The sequence below is a fragment of the Arachis hypogaea genome, chromosome 5, assembly GCF_003086295.3.
Source record: "Arachis hypogaea cultivar Tifrunner chromosome 5, arahy.Tifrunner.gnm2.J5K5, whole genome shotgun sequence".
Lineage (NCBI taxonomy): Eukaryota > Viridiplantae > Streptophyta > Magnoliopsida > Fabales > Fabaceae > Arachis > Arachis hypogaea.
In genome coordinates, this window is record NC_092040.1 from 113,675,927 (window position 1) to 113,697,924 (window position 21,998).

At 28.6% G+C, this 21,998-nt stretch overlaps 4 protein-coding genes across 5 annotated transcripts; all 4 read left to right on the forward strand.

The window, feature by feature from the left end:
• The first annotated feature begins 1,686 nt into the window (after positions 1-1,686).
• Positions 1,687-4,784, forward strand: LOC112802919 (uncharacterized). The gene is made up of 5 exons (XM_025846343.2): positions 1,687-1,875; positions 2,244-2,319; positions 2,629-2,855; positions 3,728-3,773; positions 4,604-4,784. Exons 1-5 carry the CDS (start codon positions 1,870-1,872, stop codon positions 4,648-4,650), a joined length of 402 nt encoding a protein of 133 aa, XP_025702128.2. The 5' UTR covers positions 1,687-1,869; the 3' UTR covers positions 4,651-4,784.
• Positions 4,785-4,793: 9 nt separating this feature from the next.
• LOC112802920 (heavy metal-associated isoprenylated plant protein 39) lies at positions 4,794-5,788 on the forward strand. Its single transcript, XM_025846344.3, has 3 exons — positions 4,794-4,962; positions 5,104-5,179; positions 5,293-5,788. Exons 1-3 carry the CDS (start codon positions 4,957-4,959, stop codon positions 5,613-5,615), a joined length of 405 nt encoding a protein of 134 aa, XP_025702129.1. The 5' UTR covers positions 4,794-4,956; the 3' UTR covers positions 5,616-5,788.
• An 8,420-nt stretch (positions 5,789-14,208) lies between these two features.
• Positions 14,209-15,413, forward strand: LOC112802921 (heavy metal-associated isoprenylated plant protein 12). 2 transcript variants are annotated; one of them, XR_011881590.1, is made up of 3 exons: positions 14,209-14,415; positions 14,850-14,925; positions 15,040-15,413. XR_011881590.1 is itself a non-coding variant. In XM_025846345.3 (3 exons), the coding sequence occupies exons 1-3, from the start codon at positions 14,370-14,372 to the stop codon at positions 15,378-15,380; spliced, it is 423 nt and encodes a 140-aa protein (XP_025702130.1). In that variant the 5' UTR covers positions 14,237-14,369; the 3' UTR covers positions 15,381-15,413. The 2 variants fall into 2 exon arrangements, 1 of the variants encoding a protein (XP_025702130.1); XM_025846345.3 differs by having other exon boundaries at positions 14,237-14,375.
• A 4,029-nt stretch (positions 15,414-19,442) lies between these two features.
• LOC112802922 (heavy metal-associated isoprenylated plant protein 12) lies at positions 19,443-20,688 on the forward strand. Its single transcript, XM_025846347.3, has 3 exons — positions 19,443-19,733; positions 19,946-20,021; positions 20,131-20,688. The coding sequence occupies exons 1-3, from the start codon at positions 19,728-19,730 to the stop codon at positions 20,451-20,453; spliced, it is 405 nt and encodes a 134-aa protein (XP_025702132.1). The 5' UTR covers positions 19,443-19,727; the 3' UTR covers positions 20,454-20,688.
• Positions 20,689-21,998: the final 1,310 nt, after the last annotated feature.

The window sequence follows — 21,998 nt, forward strand, 5'->3', positions numbered from 1 at the left end:
ATGATCATTTTCTTTTTGCCAAACTAGGCAAATAATTAAGAGAAGTCCAATCCAGGTACTTAGTATTGAGGGTTGTCCAATCTACTGACTAAAAAAAATAAAAAAAATAAAATTAAGAGGAGTCCTACACATACAAGTTATTTGGTGTACAAGTTATATAAGTTGGGAGAAATTTAACAAAAAGTATGCTGACCCATATACGATTTTCATAGCGTGCCTTGCGTTCTTCCTTCTCCTCCTCCTCTTTCTTCTTCTTCTCTTACTCTTCTTTTTCTTCCTCTATGAAAATGAGTTTCTTGCCGCGTTTTTTCTTTGCCTTTTCATTCGTTGTTTTATTTGCGTTTACTAGTATTCTTGCTTTGTTTTTTTTTGTCGATTTTCATGGTTTTTGAAATCAAGTTTTGAAATCGTTTTGAAGATAATGAAACTTCAGAAATATACCCAAACAATTACAGAAATACACCCAAACGGTTATAGAAATACACCCAAACGGTTACAGAAATTCACTCAAACGATTATAGAAATACACCAAAAGGATTATAGAAGTACACCCAAAGAATTACAAAAATACACCCAAAATTCGTTGAAGTACACCTTATGCATAATTCATAACTCTTCCTCTTTCTCCTCCTCATCTTCTGCTGCTTCTTCTTCGAAAAAGGAGAAGAAAAAGAGGAGGCATGAAAAAAAAGAAAAAAAAAAAAGAAGAAAAAGAGGTAAGAAAAAAATCGTAAAAAACGCATGAATATAAATGACTTGTATGATTTGTATGGAAAAACACTTGTATATAGAGACAATAATTAAATGCTTTATCACTGAGAGTATTATTAAGTATTATTAATCTCAAGGTTTTTGTTAGTTTTTTTTCGCTTATAATATCCTCTAATGTTTAATCAGTTGCAAATCTGATATTCATTCAAGAATTTGTTGTTGGCCAATAAATTAATGCATACACAATACGAGATCTCAAAATTTTTGTTAGTTAAATATATAATAATTACATCTAAGTTTTGATTGGACCACACAACCAATTAAATTTATTAAGAAATTTGGTTAACATGTATCTTAAAATTATTAAAATGATCCATTAAAAAATGATAAAAAAATTTAAAATTTAAAATTTTAATACATTGCTGTCTATTTATTAAAATAACAAATTTAAATATTTTACTAATAGTAATATTAATATATCGCTTTAAAAAAAAATACTAACTAAACTCTCTATTGTTAAATTACCTATACCTACTTAATTGGTAATTACACTCTTGCCAATAGTGATGAAAAGCAACAAAGTCATTAAGATATTAGATAAGTATTTTAAAAATATTGATATTTTAGTAATTTTAATTATTAATTTTTATTATAATATAGATATAAGTAAAATTATCTACAAATATCACTTAAATATTTCTGAATAACTTATAATTTTCCCAAGGTATATTACTAGTGTGGTAGCTAGCTAGAAAGTTCCCAACTGATGAAAGGATCCATCCACGAAGAAATAGTAGTATAAAGAGTAATAAAGAGGCTACAATAATATCAATTTATTATTGTTTGTCTCTTGACTTGGGGGTTGACTTGACTTCTTCATCATTGGCTTCTCATCACTTTCCTAATAATCCTACCTAGCTATAGTACCTATAGTATAGGGCAATTCACACTATTTAAGAGGTTCGTTCTTCACCACCCTTCAACTAAATTAACACACCATATCTCATCTAATATACACTAGTACGACCGTTACTTCATCAAGTTCCCCAAGCTCATCTTATTTTAATTAGCCTATAGCTTCCTTTCACCCTTTGAAACTTCATTTCAATAATCTTGCTTTAAACTCTTACAAATCATCAAACTCATCACAAGATAGTAATGAAGGTTTGTTAGAATTATATTATGCATCATCAATCTTTAACCAATATAATCTAGCATGTTATGTCTCCCATTTTTCATCACCTAATCAGTGCATCTATTTGAGTTTTAATTAGGATCTTTTTGTACAAGTATTTTAAGAATATGAGTTAAGAATACTAAAAAAAATTGAATGAAAAAATAATTTTTTTTAACCAATAATCTAAGTGTACTCTTTAACTGAATTAATTAATTAATTTGCTTTGTTTCCATACATCATAACTTTTTTTTTTCTTTTGTATATGCTAATAACATGCTTAGATTTATTTTTGGCTTATAGAAAGCTTCAAACTAAGAGCTATATTATTAATTTGATTTGTTCTATTAATTAACAGAAAGCAGTGTTCAAGTTAGACATAAACGGTGACAAAGCCAAGCAAAAAGCTATGAAGGCAGTCTCTGGCATCCAAGGTATTCAATAATTATTTCAACTTATTATTGATTAATTAATATATTTAATTTTAATACACTATGCAAGCAAAAATAATTTTTTACATTAACCGCATAAATAATTATCCAAATGAACAAATATAATTAAATAACTTTGTAAACTATTTTACATTATCAATACATCAAAATTAAACTCTTAATTAATATCATGTGTATATTTCATTTATGGACATGCATACATAAATTAGCTAGCTAGCTTCAAGAACAAATTGATTTTTACTTTATTTCAATTATTTTAACTTATTAAGTTGTTATTATTACAATTTGTAGGAGTTGCTTCAGTGTCAATGGATATGGCAGAGAAGAAATTAACCTTAACAGGGGACATTGATCCAGTACATGTAGCAGGGAAATTACGAAAATGTTGTCACACACAGTTTCTGTTGGACCAGCCAAAGAGGAAGAAAAGAAGGCATCATCAGAAGAAACTGCTATCAAAGTTTTTGAAACCTATCCTCTTCATTATTATCAAGCCAGAGCACCTTATTATGTTACAAGTATGGAGGAGAATCCTAATTCATGTGTCATTTGCTAAGTTCTGTAATATCATAGACAAATGGATCAAATAAAATACGAGACACTAAGAGTACGTTTTGATTCGTATTTTTATTTTTATTTTTAATATTTTCTTTAGAATTTTGTGAATAAATAAATAGAAGTTGAAAATAGAAAAATATAATTTTATTATTTTACCTTTTTTTTTATAAAATTCTAAAAAAAAATCATAAACCAAACACATCATAGTGTGTGTCAACAATGGAGTGAAAGGTAATTTCCTTGATTGCAATGTTATTATTAACTCAATGGGAAAACAGTTATATAGATGGTCTTATATTGCTGTTACTATATAGTTTGGAATCAATACTAAAATATTTGTCAGTGACTATTGCAACCGACATTCACGAATAATGATTCAGAGTTCTATTTAATTTTCTTAATATTTAAAATTTTAAATAAATAAAATTATATATTTTTTAAAATTTTTTAAAAATACAAATTTAATTTTTATTTAAAAATTAAGAAAATGATTATAAAAGTAAATTAAGACTCTTAATAATGTTTCTTGTATAATTATTTCAGAGGAATTGAACAGTGGTTGATAGAGGTTTTTTTTTTAATTTTATTTCTTTCAAATTGCTGCAATTGCAAATACAGTTACCACCATCTACTTCTATTAATAATATTAGGAAGAAAAAGGGAAATTATCTGTTAATAGTACCCTTGAAACTTGATAGAATAAGTGATATATAGGTTCAGTTAGTTATATAGATAGTTAGTTTAGCTTTCTATTTATAGTAAGTTTTGTTAGTAATATAACTGTTTTTAGTTAGTGATCTGTTCAGAGTCTAATATTTTATCATTGTGTAAGGCGCTCTGCTTCCTCCTATATAACGCAGCAGTCTCATTTATCAAAGGTAATTAATTCAATACACACATTATCATTCAGTAGAATTCACAAATATGAAATATCTCAGCTTTCTCTAAAATTTGTATATCATTATTAGTTATTTAAATTTTTTTTCAATGTTTCATTTATTGGAATCTGTATATTCTTTCCTCTCAAATCACACATTAAAATATTAAATTGTTCAAATAATAGTGTATATCTCCAAATTAAAATTTTTGAAAAGGAAAACAGAATTAAAAAAAAAAAAACAGAACATTATATATTTATTTTTAGATACTGAAATTTGAATGATGAGACTGTGATTTAGTATTGTATTTAGTAATGATTTTATTCTCAAAATATAAAATTTTAGTTTTTTATTTTTTTTCAATACTTTTAGAAAGTGAAAATACAAGAGATTGAGTGAGAATAAAAATTAAAATTTTAATAATATTTTTAAAATAAATAAGAGTATTTTAGTAAATATTTTTATTTTATTTTTATATTTATCTTAAATCAAATAAAATATCAAGACATAATTTAATTGTATATTTTATTATACTAAACATATTTTACAGACTTAATTTAGTCTTAATTTTTTAATTTTTATTTTTTAGTCTTTATTTTTCAGTCTCAATTTTATTGACAAATATAATTTTTAATCCATAAAAAATAATAGTTTAACCAATTCTATAATATCTAAATTTCGTTTAATGTATCTTTTATACTAAATTATAAATTTTTAAAAATTATTTACTTTTATAATTTTTAAATTAAATATTATTTTTTAATATTTTTTTAGAAAAATAAATACTATTTTTTAGACACTATAACCATCATAGTTTTTTTACTTTTTAGCTTTCAGTCTTTTACCAATCAATAGACCTGCCAAGTGCCAGCTATGAATGAATGAATGAATACCAACCAAGCAAGCATCTAAGAAAGTTCCCTATGACTATCCTCATCATTATTGAGTTCTTGGGATCCATCCACGAAACCAATTTCCTACTACTTTTCCCCTTGACTCAGTTGACCCCTCTTCTCTCTCTACCCTCTTCTTCTTCCTATATAATCTCCCTCACACTTTGCTTTAATTCACCACCTTCACTTCAATTCTAATACACATATATTCCTTTGCAACTCCAATCTTTCTTAGTAGCCTCTCTACTTAATTAGAGATCACAAGTTTCATTACCATTTCTCAATCAACAATGAAGGTAAGTTAGAAGCTTATACTACATTAAATAAAGTATATAATATGAGTATTTAGTTTATTATTAATTATTTCGTTTCATGTATATATGATATGTTAATATTAGTCCTAATAAAATCTTTTATTGATTTGTGTTGTTCAACAGAAAGTTGTGTTGAAGTTGGATTTACACGATGACAAAACCAAGCAAAAAGCTATGAAAACTGTCTCTGGCATTTCAGGTACTTGAAATAATTCTACCATCTCTTATCTTATTTAGCACACTAATAAATAGAGAACATTAAATTGCATCTATATAATTTAATTTCTAATATTTATTTATTTATTTTTGCAGGGGTTGAATCAGTATCTGTGGACATGAAGGACAAGAAAATGAGTTTAATTGGTGAAATTGATCCGGTACATGTAGTAGGGAAATTACGAAAATGGTGTCACACAGAAATATTATCAGTTGGGCCAGCAAAAGAAGAGAAGAAGAAGGAAGAAGCTAAGAAGCCAGAAGAGAATAAGAAACAAGAAGCTGCAAAAATATATGAAGCTTATCCACTTTATTACCAAATGAGACCAGCAACTACACAATATCATCATTATCAACCATACCAATATGCTACAAGTTGTGGAGAAGAAGAATATAATAATGGCTGTGTGATCTGCTAGATTAAATACTATTATTATGGAATGATTATGATGAAGTAAATGTAATGTGTGCTGGATAAGTATATATGTTGGTACTTCAATTCATGGATGTAAAATTTTATGCCAAGTTTTGATTTGTTATATGTTATTCGTTATTAGTAATAACTAATGAAGTTTTGAGAGATTTTTGTTCAGTTCTATGGCGCACAAGTTTTTTTTCTGATATGCTCTGTTAAAGTAGTCTTATTGGTTCGGCTTTTTAGTTTCTTTATCATTGATTATAATTAATTATACACGTTTTATTAACCTTTGTGTTGAAAAGGTTAAAGGCAAAGATTAGTACACAATGTTGAACCAACACAAGTTAACACAAATGAATAAAGGTACGAATTTCTCAATTATTTTTCTTGAGTTTCCTTAAAAGATATAGATAAAGTTTGTTTATTTAAAATGGTCACCTGCTTTATATAGTTTTACAATATTCGAAGAATTAACTATTAGATTTTTTATCTGATAGATATCTTGGTGTAAAACTCCGCCTATGTTATATTTGTGTTATATAGCCGGTCCCAAGTCCGAATAAAGGAGGAGGGTTGTGTTAGGTCTTCGGCAACTAACATAAAAATATAGCCGACATGAATCAAAGACATTATTGCGCTAAAGCTAGGTCGTTGCCTAGAAGCAACGCGCCGTATTGCTCGAGTACGGTGTCAAAGCAAGAGCCGCTGCATCGGTGCTCGGATGTAGTGTTAAATGAGCAAGGATTCTCGCGTTTTCGTGAACGGACGAGGGTAAATAAGCTAGTTCACAAAGTAAAAGGTAAAGGTCGAAGCGACAGAAGGTTGAGATTTGGGACATGGAACATAGGCACTCTAATAGGAAAGTCCATGGAGGTGGTGGATACCATGACAAGGAGGAAGATTAATATTATGTGCCTACAAGAAACGAAATGGGTTGGTGCAAAGGCTAGAGAATTGGATACTTCTTATTTCAAACTTTGGTATACAGGAAAGGTGAAGAATAGAAATGGGGTTGGAATAATTGTGGATAAGCAGTGGAAGAAGGACGTAGTGGATGTCAAGAGGGTGGGAGATCGGATCATCTCTATCAAACTTGTGGTGGAGGGAGGTGCTTTCCATGTGATTAACGCCTATGCACCGCAAGTGGGTTCGGACGAACAACACAAGATAAAGTTTTGGGAGGATCTACAGAGTTTGGTTCAAGACATACCTTTAGAAGATAAGATTTTCTTAGGAGGAGATTTAAATGGCCATGTTGGGAGAGAAGTGACTGGATATGGGAGTATTCACGGAGTCCATGGTTTTGGGGTGATCAATGTCGATGGTAAAACTATTTTGGACTTTTCCTCAACCTTTGATCTTCTCATTGCAAATACATGTTTTAAAAAGAGAGACGAACATCTTATAACCTATAAGAGTAGCATGACAAGCTCTCAAATCGACTTCTTCTTGTTGAGGAGAGTCGACCGAAAATTTTGCATTAACTGTAAAATTATCCCAGGAGAGAGTTTGACAACACAACATAAGGTGCTCGTCATGGATTTTTGCGTTGAGCAAAAGTTGAGGAAAAGACATCATACGAAGAACCCAAGGACGAGGTGGTGGCGGATGAAAGGTGAGGAACAAAGAAGCTTCTTAAGACGGGTAGGAGAAGAGGCAAAGTGGGATGGGAATGGAAGCGCGGAAGAGATATGGAGGGAGATGGCAGAAGTTATCAGAAGAACAGCAAAAGAAAGTTTTGGTGAATCTAAAGGAATAGGACCAAGAGACAAGGAGTCCTGGTGGTGGAATGCGAGTATACAAGAAAAGATAAAGATAAAAAGGGAATGCTTTAAAGAGTGGTCTTTATGCCGCAATGCAGATAACTGAGAAAAATATAAGGCGGCTAAGAAAGAGACAAAAGTGGCTGTAAGTGAAGCAAGAACAAGAGCATATGAGGGTCTCTACCAGTCTTTGGGCACGAAAGAATGAGAAAAATGTATATATAGAATCGCAAAGAGTCGGGAAAGAAGAACGAGAGATTTTGGATCAGGTTAAGTGCATAAAGGATAAGGATGGAGAGGTGTTGGCTCAAGAGGAGAAGATTAATGAAAGGTGGAAGAACTACTTCTACGAGTTATTTAATGAGGGACAGAAGACTCTTCCGAGCCTTGGTCGATTATGCACAAGGGAAGAAGATCAAAACTTTGACTACTATAAAAGGATTCGAGACTTCGAGGTAAAAGAGGCTCTAAAGCAGATGAAAAATGGCAGGGCAGTAGGACCTGATAATATCTCGATTGAGATTTGGAAGGGTCTTAGAGAAAAAGGCATCAATTGGTTAACCAAGCTTTTTAATGAGATTTTAAGGTCAAAGAAGGTGCTTGATGAGTGGAGAAAGAGCACATTGGTACCTATCTACAAGAATAAGGGGGATATACAAAGTTGCGAAAACTATAGAAGGATTAAGCTTGTGAGTCATACTATGAAGTTATGGGAAAGGGTGATAGAACGGAGGTTGAGAAAAGAGACACAAGTAACAGAGAACCAATTTGGATTTATGCCAGGAAGATCTACCACTGAAGCGATATATCTATTAAGAAGGATGATGAAGAGGTATCATAGTAATAAAAGGGATCTACATATGGTGTTTATTGATTTGGAAAAAGCATATGATAGGGTACCAAGGGAGGTCTTATGGAAGGTTTTAGAAAAGAGGAGAGTAAGGATCGCATATATTCGGGCAATTAAAGACATGTATGATGGGGCCACAACTAGTGTGAAGACTCAAGGTGGTGTGACAGAGGAATTCTCTATTGGTATAGGATTACACCAGGGATCATCATTAAGTCCATACTTTTTTTACATTAGTCTTGGAAGTACTCACAGAGCACATCCAAGACCCTGTGCCATGGTGCATGCTTTTTGCCGATGATATCGTCCTTATGGGAGAGTCAAGGAAAGACCTAAATAAGAAGTTGGAGTTATGGAGAGAAGCTTTAGAAGTGTATGGTCTGCGCATAAGCCGTAGCAAGAAGAAGGGAAAACCCCAATATAGAAGTGAAGATTGGAGAAAATATCCTACGAAAAGTTAAAAGTTTTAAGTATCTTGGGTGCATCATACAGGATAATGGAGAGATTGAACAAGATGTAAATCATAGGATCCAAGCAGGTTGGTCAAAATGGCGGAGTGCATCTGGTTTTATATGCGACAAAAAAGTGCCTTTAAAACTTAAAGGTAAATTCTATCGCACCGCTATAAGACCGGCTATGCTGTATGGTACGAAGTATTGGGCGGCTAAAGGGGAGCACGAACATAAGTTGAGTGTGGCAGAGATGAAGTTGTTGAGATGGATGAATGGTCATACGCGATTGGATAAAATAAGGAATGAAAATATAAGGGAGAGAGTTGGAGTAGCACCCATTGTGGAAAAGATGGTTGAATCGTGTCTTAGGTGGTTTGGACATGTGAGAAGAAGACCGATAGAACATCCAGTCAAGAGGGTGGATGAGATGAAAGATGGACAAAAGGCGAAAGGCAGAAGAAGACCTAAGAAAACCATCCAGGAGGTGGTCAAACAAGATCTACATGTAAACGGTCTCTCTGTAGACATGATATATGACAGAGCACAATGACGTCGTTTGATTCATGTAGCCGACCCCACTTAGTGGGACAAGGCTTTGTTGTTGTTGTTGTAGATATTTTGGTGTAAACAAAAAAAGTACATAATGTTAAAAAAGATTAATTTTTTTAATAACATCTTTTATTAATATATTTTTTGAGTTATGCTATATGTAAATCAAAATTAGCTATCAAAGTCAGTTATCAGTGTAAAATACATGCTAACATATAAATATATATTAAAAGTAAATTAAATTATATATTTATTTATACACAAATATATTAATAACTGATTTTGATATACAAATAACATTTTTATCTTTTATATATGTTTAATATACTCCTCTGTCATCTCATCTTTCTTTTTACATGTAACTTCAACCTTTTCTTTTTCACGATATATGTCATTCTCACTTTTCTATCCAACTTTTATTATTAAATTACTAATTATATATATACTCTTAATCAGTAGAAGTGTTGAAATTTAAAAATGATTCTATATATATTGTTAGCTCTCTTCATTGCTTAACTATTATATTGTTTATAGCATTTTTTCTATGATATGAATTATGAAGTTTAATGATATTACTTTTAGATTAGTCTTAGCTTAATTTTAAAATTCTCAACGATTGTATATTTATGTCTGCTGTTCTATATATTAAAGTAATAGATATTATGCAAACTTTTGACACAAGAGCACATAAGACTCACTAAAACACCATACATAGGTCCCACGTGCTCTTCTGATGAGATGAACTTAAACAGAGAATTCACAGAAACATTTTTTTAATTTATTAATATATTTTATTCGTTTATTTTAACCATATTATATGATACCTATAAATTAAGAAAAGATAATTAATTACGCTATTTTTTAATAAAAATATCATTATAAGTCAAAATTATTCCAGTATTTTTGAAGAAAAATTACAATTTTTTTATATATTATCAGATAATAAACTTAATTATACATGTATGTAATACATAAAATAAATCTTTCTACATATTTTATTGAAATATAAAGTATCTATGTTTGAATTAAACTTGCAAATAATTAACTTATTACATCATTATATTTTTTTCTCGTTGAGCTATAAATTAAAACTTGAAAAAATCTTGTATAATTATTTATTATATTTAAGTGCACCTTAAGCTTGTATTATTTGATGTGTGTTGCAAAATGTATCCAAACTTTAACGATATGGTGCATTAATAAATGTATATTTATTTTATATATTAAAAATATATAAAACAGACATATTATTTATATAATAATATTATTTAAATCATCTAACTGTTTTTAATTAACGACTTCACATTAAGATAACTATAGGTGAGTCTGTATCATAAAATAATTGTCATAAATTTTTAAAAATAATAGACTACTGTTATTTGAAAAATAAGGAGAAAAAGCAGTATATCTAAACAGTATAGAAACCAAGTTGGGTTGGTCTAGTGGTTAGCTCACTAGTCTGTTTAAACAAGTGTCGGGAGTTCGAATCTCGCCTTGTGCATGCAGCAACCCATTGGCCAGCTCAGTACCGCGACGGTATAGAGAAATTGCAAAGAACTTTACTAGAAGTGATTCTTCGCCGCAAAATTGGATTTGAAGCCATTACTCTCCAGGGCCAAGATGACTTTCTAGCTAGTTTCTGTTGATCCGAAATTACACGGTGGATTCCCATTGACAAAACATCACTTTTGATGGAGTGATGAGAAAAGATTAAAGGAGAAAAAGACAAAAACATTGCTACACCTTTTTCCTGAAATATATGATTGATTAACTTTAATTTCATGAAAGGAGAAATAAAGCTAATTAGGATTTGATAAGGGTGCATGCAACAACAATGAACGAGTCCACAAAAGCGTTGCGCGTTGAAGGTTGATACAAACATTATACACATTATTGAAAAAGTATTTTTATGCGACTTGGTCTTTCTATTAATGTTTGAATCATCACTCTTCATCAGATCAAAGTTTCCCTTGTTTTTTTGGTAAACATAAATTTCTAATATGTTGAATGAATTGCAACTATTAAGAGATGAATGTATTATATATATAGTTCCTACCTAACAATTTATGATTGGTGTGTGTTTATGCAAAACATATTAGTTTATATATACAATATTTAAATATATGTGTGTAAGTGTAACATCTTGGTAAACATAAGTTTTAAAAATATAATATCGTTTATGCATTAGTCCACCCTGTATCAGTATTGTTGGAATACTATTTAAATATGAGTAATGCTAAGAACCAAAAGGGTATCAGCCAAAAACTAGCCAAATATCTCTGGGTGAATTTAAAATTTGTACGAGTTAATATATATGGATGTTCCTTCTGCTAAGTATTAGAATGTTTTTTTTTTCATGCTAAATGGATATTTTTTTATATATTTTTCGAATTTTTTTGTATTACAAATGTAAATGTCTCTATTTCTTTAAAAATTTTATAATTTTTTTAAATTTTATAAATATTTAATTATTTTTGCTAAAATATAACTGAATATTTCTTTTGTTAAGTGTTAGGATGTTTTTTTTTTATATTAAATGAATGTTTTTTTTAATAACACCCGTAATGGACCTATTTCATACTCCCTAAAAACACAACCTTCAGAATCTACACTCTCCCTTCAACTATGACCAAACTGATCCAATATTCCAACCGGCTTTATCGGCTTCCTATGCACCAATTCCCTGTACCGTTGATGACACCCTCACCAAACCATGCACCATAGGGTTGAATTTTGAAACGAAGGTGATGAGGAGTTCCGTGATTCCAGGAGAAATTTTTGGTTTTTTTCCACATATTAATCAAGGAGTGATTTGGTTGAACACGGCAATTAATAACAAAATTTGAAAATTAAATAAAATTAAATTAATTAAGCAAAATGTGATTTTGTTTATTTTTTGGCCGATTCCCTCTTGATTTCACATACTTTTCTTTTAAATATTAGTTAAAATAGTATTCGAATATTTAAATTTATATTTGATTTTAAATTAGAGTATTATATTTTTATTGTTTATTTATTTAATTCTTGTAAAAAAAAATTTTCGATACTTAAATTAAAACATTCGACTATAAAAAGAAAATTTAAGTACTCAACGATACAAATCAAGTCGATCCAATAAAATAACATCAACTTTACAAAAGACATCAAGGGTAACAAATGCCCCAAATAATAAAGCAAAAGCAAAATAACTCTAACCAAACAAAATTTCACCCAAACGTTCTATGAATTTGTGTCCTTTTTTTTTTGTTAAATCCATTTTTAATTAGACCCTTTCCCTTCAACAACTCGTCTTTTTTATTATTTTTTTTGTTGGTCTTGTTAATTGATTTTTTTTTTTATATCACACTTGTTCATACTTCTCAACTTTATTTGTCTTTTTTTTTATAGACTAAGTTATGCTCAATTTTTTCTAATAACATCTTTAAAATTCGTAGAAATAAAAGATTAAAGCAGAAGTGGTGAAAAATCCAAATAAATTATTCTTTAGTTGCCTATACTTTAAAATAATTGTTTAGGGTTTAACTAATTTTTTGTTTTCAATTTCTATTCCATAGATGCCAACAAATATTAAACATTTTCGTAGATTGAAAAATGACATTGTAACTTCTTTGCATAGTTAGATGATTATGTTACTTCATGTGGTAAGGATGATAATAAGACTGTCTCAGTTGAAGCATCAAAGTAGAAGCAGAATTGATTGGAAGGCTATGGTTATGTGGTGGATAACAAAGTTAATGAGTTGGAGAAAAGATTAATTGGTTTGGAAGATCACTTAGATAAGTGTAGATTGAAAATGGGTGAAAGTAGATGTATTAGGTATGGGTTTAATTTGTTAGCATTTCTTGGTGGGACTGTAATTACAAACTTGTTCAGAGCAATTGTGTAGGATTTTGATAACTGAATTTTGTTATTTTCTAAAGTTGAGTTGTGAACAAAACTTTTGATAACGAATGAAATACGAATTATTGTGGTGAATTTGTAAAGTTTTGGTTTCTAAAGTGAGACAGATCGACCCTGTCCATTTCCTAATGAAACATGGATTGAAACCCAAAAATGACGTAGTTTTGGTTTTTAAAGCGGGACAGATCGACCCCTATCCATTCTCTAATGGAACATGGATTAAAACCCAATAGCAATGTAGTTTTAGGTTTCTAAAGCGGGACAGATTGACCCCTGTCCATTTTCTAATGGAACATGGATTGAAACCCAAAAACGGCGTAGTTTTAGGTTTCTAAAGCGGGACAGATCGACCCCTATCCATTTTTTAATGGCCAACATGGAATTTAATAGAGTGTTAACATCCACGTCAGCAAGGTTAACTGACACGTAGGCAATTTTCGTCTTTTTTAATCAGGGAAGATGACAGAAAGACCGCAACGTCTCATGAAAATATGGGACAGAGACCAATTTGTCTCTTTTTTTTTGACAAAGATCACGATGTCCATAAAAAAAAAGATAGAGATCAGGTTGGGTGTTCACTCAAATATATTATAAAGATTATATCAAATGGCATATATATATATATATATATATATGGTTTTCACTAATCTGTCCTCTACCGTGTAACTAACTAGTTGTAGCTATTGTAACAATTCTTAGCTTTTTAAAAGGGAAAAAGATAAGAGGGGAAAAGGCTTCAATAATAAGTATTTGTGTATTACACGCTTATGTTATTTCATGGATCACTTTTGTTAAAGCAATTGCTTTGAAGGATGATGATAGATGAAGGTGCAAAATTTGTACTATTCTCACAGCTTCCGCGTTGTAAATAGTGATAGACACATAATTGAATAGAATGATGGTCATTTTTTTATTTAATTAAATCAATGATTTTGAGTTTAAGCTACTAAATATCTAATTAATGCTCTAATAACTTTACTTTACATACTACTCGGCTTGACTTGGGGTTGACTTGACTTGACTTGAACATATATTTTCACTTCATCACCAGCTAGCTAGAATCATCCTCATCAATAATATCTTCTATATAAGTGTGTCTTGCTCACACTTAGCTTCATTGCAACACACATCATCACCACCTTCACCTACTTACAACTCTATCTACTTAATTACCTTAGCTTTGAATTTGCAAGTGTGACCAAAAAAAAAAATTTACTCAGCTCTCACAAATTTCATCAACAATGAAGGTCAGAATTATTAAACTCTAGGCTGGTTAATATAAGAACGGTAAAGTATATTTTTTGTTCTTGAAGTTTGTTAAAAATATTCTTAAATTTCATTTTATTTTAATTGTGTCTCAAAAGTTTGCGAAATAAATTAAATATATCTCTGATAGCTAATTGTTTAAAAAAATTTGTGATCAATTCAGCAATAATTATACAAAAATAATTTTTAACACAAATAAATCATACATAGTTGTTATGCATTATTACTAGATTAGTCTTAAACTTTTTAAAAATTTAGCTATCAGAGATATATTTGATACAAATAAAAAATTTTAAGAATAAAATTAAAATAAAATAAAATTTATTAAAAATATTTTTAAAAATTTTGACAAATTTTAAGGACAAAATATATACTTTATCCAAATAATAATTACTTTGTTAATGTATGTACTACAAGTCCTAACGTGTACCTTAATTTGTTAATGTATGTTTCAGAAAGTAGTTTTGAAGGTGGACTTTTATGATAATAGAACCAAGCAAAAAGCTATGAAGAAAGTCTCTAGCCTTTCAGGTATATATATATGTTATAATATTGATCTTAATTTTCCCTCTTTAATTTGCTAACACCTCTAATTATCAATCATATGTACAATTATTAAATTATATTTGTTATTTAATGTTGAAGGGGTTGAGTCAATATCTGTGGACATGGAAAACAAGAAATTTGCTATAATTGGGGAGGTGGATCCAGTAGATGTTGTAGAGAAGCTAAGGAAATTGTGTAATGCTGAAATGGTTTCTGTTGGACCTGCCAAAGAAGAGAACCCATATTATGGCATGGAATTTTTAACAAATATTAAATCATCATCATCAAATTCAGATCCAATCATCACATTCCATGAAGCCTATCCTCCTCTTAATTATTGTTACTATCAAATGGGGCCACCACTATATAATAATAATCAGTGTTACTACAACTATGTTGGACGTGCAGAAGAAGATCACCATGGTTGTGTTATTTGCTAGATTATTATAAAATTGCAGAAACTTTAATTTTAATCAAGGTTGTGTGTCCTACTATGTAATATATATATATATATATATATATATATATATATATATATATATATATATATATATATATGTGATGATGTTTATATTATTTGATTACACGTTGAAACTTTGATGTGGTAATGCTATTATTTCATAAGTCACTGGAATAAAGATGCGTGCATTGTTAGTTATATCTGTAAGAATAATTTTGTTGCCTTCCTTATTGTGTTTGTTAAAAAGTTAAATGAAATTTGTCGCACTAAAAAATAACAAAAATATTATTCGTACACCAAAATCAACCATTAATATATTTATGTATAAATACATATATAATTTAATTTATTTTTAATATATATTTATATTTAAGCATGTATTTTATACTGATAATTAATTTTAACGATAGATTTTAGTATATACATAAGATAATCTAAAATATAATTAACTATTTTTAAACTGGTAAGTCACAATTATATCTTCATTATAAAGTACATATGATATTTCAATAGCATGACTCCCTAAACCTAATTTTGCACAATGAAAAATCTATATAAAAGTCACAGCTTTTTATCCTTTATAGTTTATAATGTCTTACCAATTTGACACATGCTGTAACCTCAAAATAAAAAAAATATTTAATTAATGACTAACAACAAATTTTTAAATAAAACTCAGATTTACGATACTAAAAAATATCGTGAAAAATTAAAAGATATATAATATTATTTGTGTAATATTCTATCTGAAGCATACAATTTTTTGACTGTGCAAGGTAACCAAAATCAGCAATCAGAACATGACGGATGCTTTTTCATTCTTTGAATAAATACTAGTGTCAAATTATAGGTTTTTAGATTAAACACTTGAATGTTTGATAAAGTTGTATTGCTTTAAAAATTTTGAAAAATTATTTTTGTTAGATAATTTTAATTTTTATATTAGATAAATATATTTTCAATAAATTATAATATAAAATAATTATGTCATAAAACATATATATATAATATGTTTGAGAAACTTTTAGCGTAACAAAAAATTATTAAAATTAAAATATTCTAAATCTAGCTACTTTTGATACAACTAATATTAACTAATATTATGTGTACATAAACAATAACTACTAAATTAATATTCGTAAAAATATATATTAAAAATGAATTAAATAACTCATATATTGATCTATAAATATTTAGTAACTAATTTAATAATTGATTTTTTTATATAGTATATTTTTTTTATTGAAAACCATTTTTTTTCTTTTCAAAAAACTCTTGATTTTATTAAAATTGGTGTCAAGATATAAGAGGATAATATAACCCAATAACACGACATACATACTAAACATACTTATCGAAAATTTTACTGTCTAAGCCATCGTTTGAATTGAGAAAAAATGATGGAAAAAAAGATAAAATGAAAGAAAATAAATAGAAAAATATATTTTATTTTATTTAGATAAAAAAAAAAGGAAACAAAACTTTTATGTGGGTCTTACCAGTTACCACAAAAATGTTCTTCCTATCACTAGCAAAAAAACAACTGTGTGTGTGTGTTAGTTTTTGTATTTTTTAAATAATACCCTAGCTATATATTGTTATTATTAATTGTTAATTACAAACTTAGTTTCAACTTTCAACACAGTTTGAATATGTTATTACAATATCAACTCACTTCTAAACATTACATTTATTAAATAAATAATTTATATTGTTGTATGAATTTATAAGTTTTTATAATATTTCAAAAAGCAATTAAAATAAATAAAAAAAATATTTATATTTTATTTTATAATAAAAGTAAATATGTCATCATTTTATGCGGTAACTATTTTTTATTGTCTTCTCTTCTTATTCAAACAATGTATAAATAAATAATCTAAATATAAAATTAAAATCTGTCTTTTCTTTTACAATATTTTCTAATCTAAGAAACCAAGAACTAATCCATCATATATAACAGACAAAATTCAAATTTCTAACACTTATTTAATAGAATTAATAAACTAATCACTAGACTCAATTTAGTTAACTAAAATCCGTTTCTAATAACTATAGATATGTACTGAAAAGTCAAAACTCATTTTTGTAGCCACTAAAGAATATCCTATATTAAATACGAAAACCAGTAGCACAAAGATATAGTTGATTGATAAATAAGGACAAAGTCAAGTTCTACGAATGAGGCAGTAGGCCAGTAACACAGTAACCGATACAAGGACGCGGTTTTGTCAATAATTGTCATGGGAGTGGACTTGGAGTATAGAGACCCAAAGGCCGAAATAAGTGTAAGATATTACCAAAATATCATTTTCGATTCAACACGTAGTTTCGTACTTAGCTAGTTAACTTTGGCTTTGTTTCTTTCTAAAATCAAGAATATATACAAAATTTTATATTCTTATATTTTATGTAATAATAAATTAAAATAAATTATAAAAATTTAATTTATTTTTTATTTAAAAAATTTAAAATAAAAAAATATAATAATAAAAAATATAATTATAAAAAATTAATAAAAATAATAAAAAATAAATTATATTTTTATTAGTGTTTATATTTTTTTGTTATAATATACACAAAATATATTAATTTAATATTTTTAAATATAATATTTTTGTTTATATTTTTATTTTTCTATACCCTCTCCCTATAAATAATTACAGCCTTTTAGATGATTGATTATTTGTCTTTTTACTGTTTTGTCAATGCTTTGCTAGTTGCTGTGATATATTCGAACTAAATCGGTAAATCTTAATAGTTGCGTATGTAATGTGCATGAGAATACTTAATTACTTATATTATTATTATATAGAAAACATAATATACAAATTTAATTGAAATTAATTACCGGTAAGTTTTTTTATTTGATTTTCATGTATGTATACATATACAATCAGTATAGAAATTAGTTCACACAAACAATTAATGGTATATTACTATATCAACAAACAAAAAAACTAATTTTAAAATTTACTTTAACTAAATGATTGTACAAAACTCAATACACTTTTAATACATGAAAATCATATTCGAACTTTTTTTTACGTCGCCATCCACTTATATTATCATATTAATTAGTCATTAGAGTCGATTCTTTCACATGCACACTATTAAGATAGTAATCATACTGATTAAATTCCATGTAAATTTAAAAATAAAAAATAGAAAATAGAACCAAAGACTAAGAGTACTTCTTTTGAATAATCATCACATATAATATATATTAATTTCATATCATGACTGTACTACTTATACTATTTTAGATATTATAAGATTCCTATCATTCTCAATACATTCTACATCATATATGACATAATAATATACTAATCGCCTCAATTAATTGTAACCAAGAAAATAAGTAAAATTCTTACTAATAAGTAACACATAACTATCATTACCATAATTGAAAAACTCAGTTGTAAACACATGCCTTTTCATATGTGAAAAATAAAAAAAATATTTCTTGTACAATAGACCTACCTTCTTATTTGAAATTATTAATAATCTTATTATCACTAGTTCATTTTTATTATTGGTTCTTAGATATTTTTTGGTAGGTGTACATATGTTTATAGGACCAAGTCACTGTTTTTCTTATTAGAGTGATTTTTTTTTTTTCTGTTATTCATGTTATCTTTCAGTATGACAGGATAAGGACTAATTCGTCGCGAGTTTGAGTTTTATTTAAGGATTTGTCGTTGGCTAATAGATTGCTGCATCTACAAGGTCGAATTCGAACTCCCCGACACTTGTTTTAAGAGGACGAGCCACTCGACAAATTCAAATTTTTTTGTTGTTCATGGTATCTCTCAACCCGACAGACTAAGAACTAATCTGTCACGAATTTGAACTTCATTTAAAGGTTAATTATTGGCCAATAAATTGTTGCATACATAAGATAGAATTTAAATTTCAACATTTATTTAAGCGAATGAGTAAACTAACCACTCGACAAATCTAAGATAATTACTTGATCAATTCAAATTAGTTTCTTATTAGAGTGATTTGATTTTATGCTCACACTCCATAATCCAATAGTAAACCAAAGTAAATGACTTGTGTTATGTGCTAATAACGAGATTGATGGAAGGCCCAAAACAAAACTGGGCTTGACTTGTGTGTTGACTTCCTCTCTCTAAAACCTCCACATTGCATCTCTCTCTCTCTCTAATTAAGGAATAGTAGCTTGTGATTGTTTGTGCCTATAAATACCCTCAAAGGGAAGCCTTAGAAGTTCATCATCAGTTCCATTCACAACTATCTCTTCTCTCATTCTCTCAACTCTTACCCTTCCTCAGCATCCTAATCCTTCTTCAATATCAACATGATGGTGAGATTTTTTGCTCTCTTATATAATTAGCTTCTATCTCATTTATATAATATTTTCAACCACTCTTTGATGAGATCAAGTTCTTAATTATGTATTAATTTCAACATGTGCCTATGTTATTCATTCTTTTATTAATTAATTAATTAATTAATTAATTCCTATTGTAATTTTCCTTATTAGTAGAATAACACCTTCTATATATGTTGTGACAGAAATTGGTGCTAAAAGTGGAACTCTATGATAACAAAGTTAAGACAAAGGCCATGAAGGCAGTTTCTGGTCTTTCAGGTACATGTCATTAAAAATGGAATAATTTTGTTGAACTAATTCATTTTTTTTAATATCAAGTTAGTTTAGATCTTCTATGATTAAAATTGTAAGAGTTCAAATATTTCAGGAGTGGAATCAGTGTCGGTGCACATGAAGGACCTAAAGATGACAATAATTGGGGAAGCTGATCCAGTGACAGTGGTGGGGAAGCTTAGGAAACTGTGCCATGTAGAGATAGTCTCTGTTGGGCCAGCCAAAGAGGAGAAGAAGGAAGAGGGCAAGAAAGAAGAAAAGAAGGGAGGAGAAGAGAAAAAGAAGGATCCAAAGGAAGAGATGGCTGATATTATTAAGGCATATGAACAATATTATAATCAGATGAGGCAGCCATATCCCTATCACTACTATTACAGAGTTGTGGAAGAGGATCCTAATTCCTGTGTTATCATTTAGGGGGATTTCAATATTGGAAACAATATATATATTTATTTTAAAATAGAAAATAAATGAGGAGATGGTGGGAAAAGAATAGGGTGGTTGGAGACTTGTATGTATACTACGGTACATTTTAGTTTTGTTTAAATTTTGGGCTTTTTTTTCTTGGAAAAAAAGAAAAAAAAAGTTGTGGTTGTGAGTCTTGTGAGTTGTGACTTTGTGGAGGAGCAATATAATCTGTACATTATTTTTATATATGGTGCAACAGTATTTTTAGACTTACTTGGACTAGATGTATGTATGATGTATCAATTATACTTTTCCTACGTTAAAATCGGCTATCAGGATAAATATATGTTAGAATATAAATATATATCGAAAATAAATTAAATTACATACATATTTATACATAAATATATTGGTAATTAGTTTTAATAGCTAATTTTAGTATATAAATAATATTTTTGATGATGTATATATTCAAAGCTAAATTTCAAATAATTAATTTATTCATTCGCTTAAATAAATATTGAAAATTTGAATCTTGATTTGTATACGTAAAAATTCATTAAATGAAATTTAAATTTGTTATAAATTAATTATTCTTAACTTGTTAAATTAAAAATTACAGGAAGGAAAAAAAACTCTGAATATTGTATAATAATAAAAGTGACATTTGAGATATTTGATTTGATTTTGAATATTTTTACCATATGTTAATTAATTTTTAAACTTAATATGGTAACCATTTAGTTTGAGAATGAGTATTGGAGCCAAATTAGTAGGGGTGTGCATGGGTCGTGTGAAATCGGGTTTGATGTGATTTAGACTCGACCTGAAATATGTACCGGGACTATTTTTGAGACCCAAACTCGACCCTAGACCTGATGAAACCTATACCCTTTCGGGTCACAACTATACCGGGTGATAACCGGGTAAAATCGGGCCGTTAACATTATATTACTTTGATACCTTCTTGTAAGTTAGCATGTAAAAATATCCAAATTTCCAAGACTCAAACCATTATTTGACATGGTAAAAATTCACTTAAAAAAATATAACAAGAACCAACTATTCTCTAAAATTAAAGCATAATCATAATCAATACTAATATTGTCTAATAACATCAAATATTTAAATCAATACAAATAACACAATATTATGCATTAGTCTAAAGTCTTATGCATTTTAAATATAAAACATTAACTTATAGTCTTATATATAATGACTAATAACACAAAATATTAAGGTTTACAATACTTAAATTCCACATAATAATAGCCATCATCCATCACTAATAATACAAAATATTTATTGTGTATGGTGACCGGGCTACCGGGCCGATTTCGTGTGACCCGAGATACGACTCGGACCCGACCCGAAATAATGACCGGGTCTATTTTTGAGATCCTTATCCGGCCCTAAACCTGATGAAATCACACCAAATTAACTCCTAAAGTGTTCGGGATCGGGCCGGACCGCCATGCACACCCCTACAAATTAGTAAGAAATAAGTAAATTAAGGTATTGATCATATTTGGGAAGAAAAATAAAAACTATTCT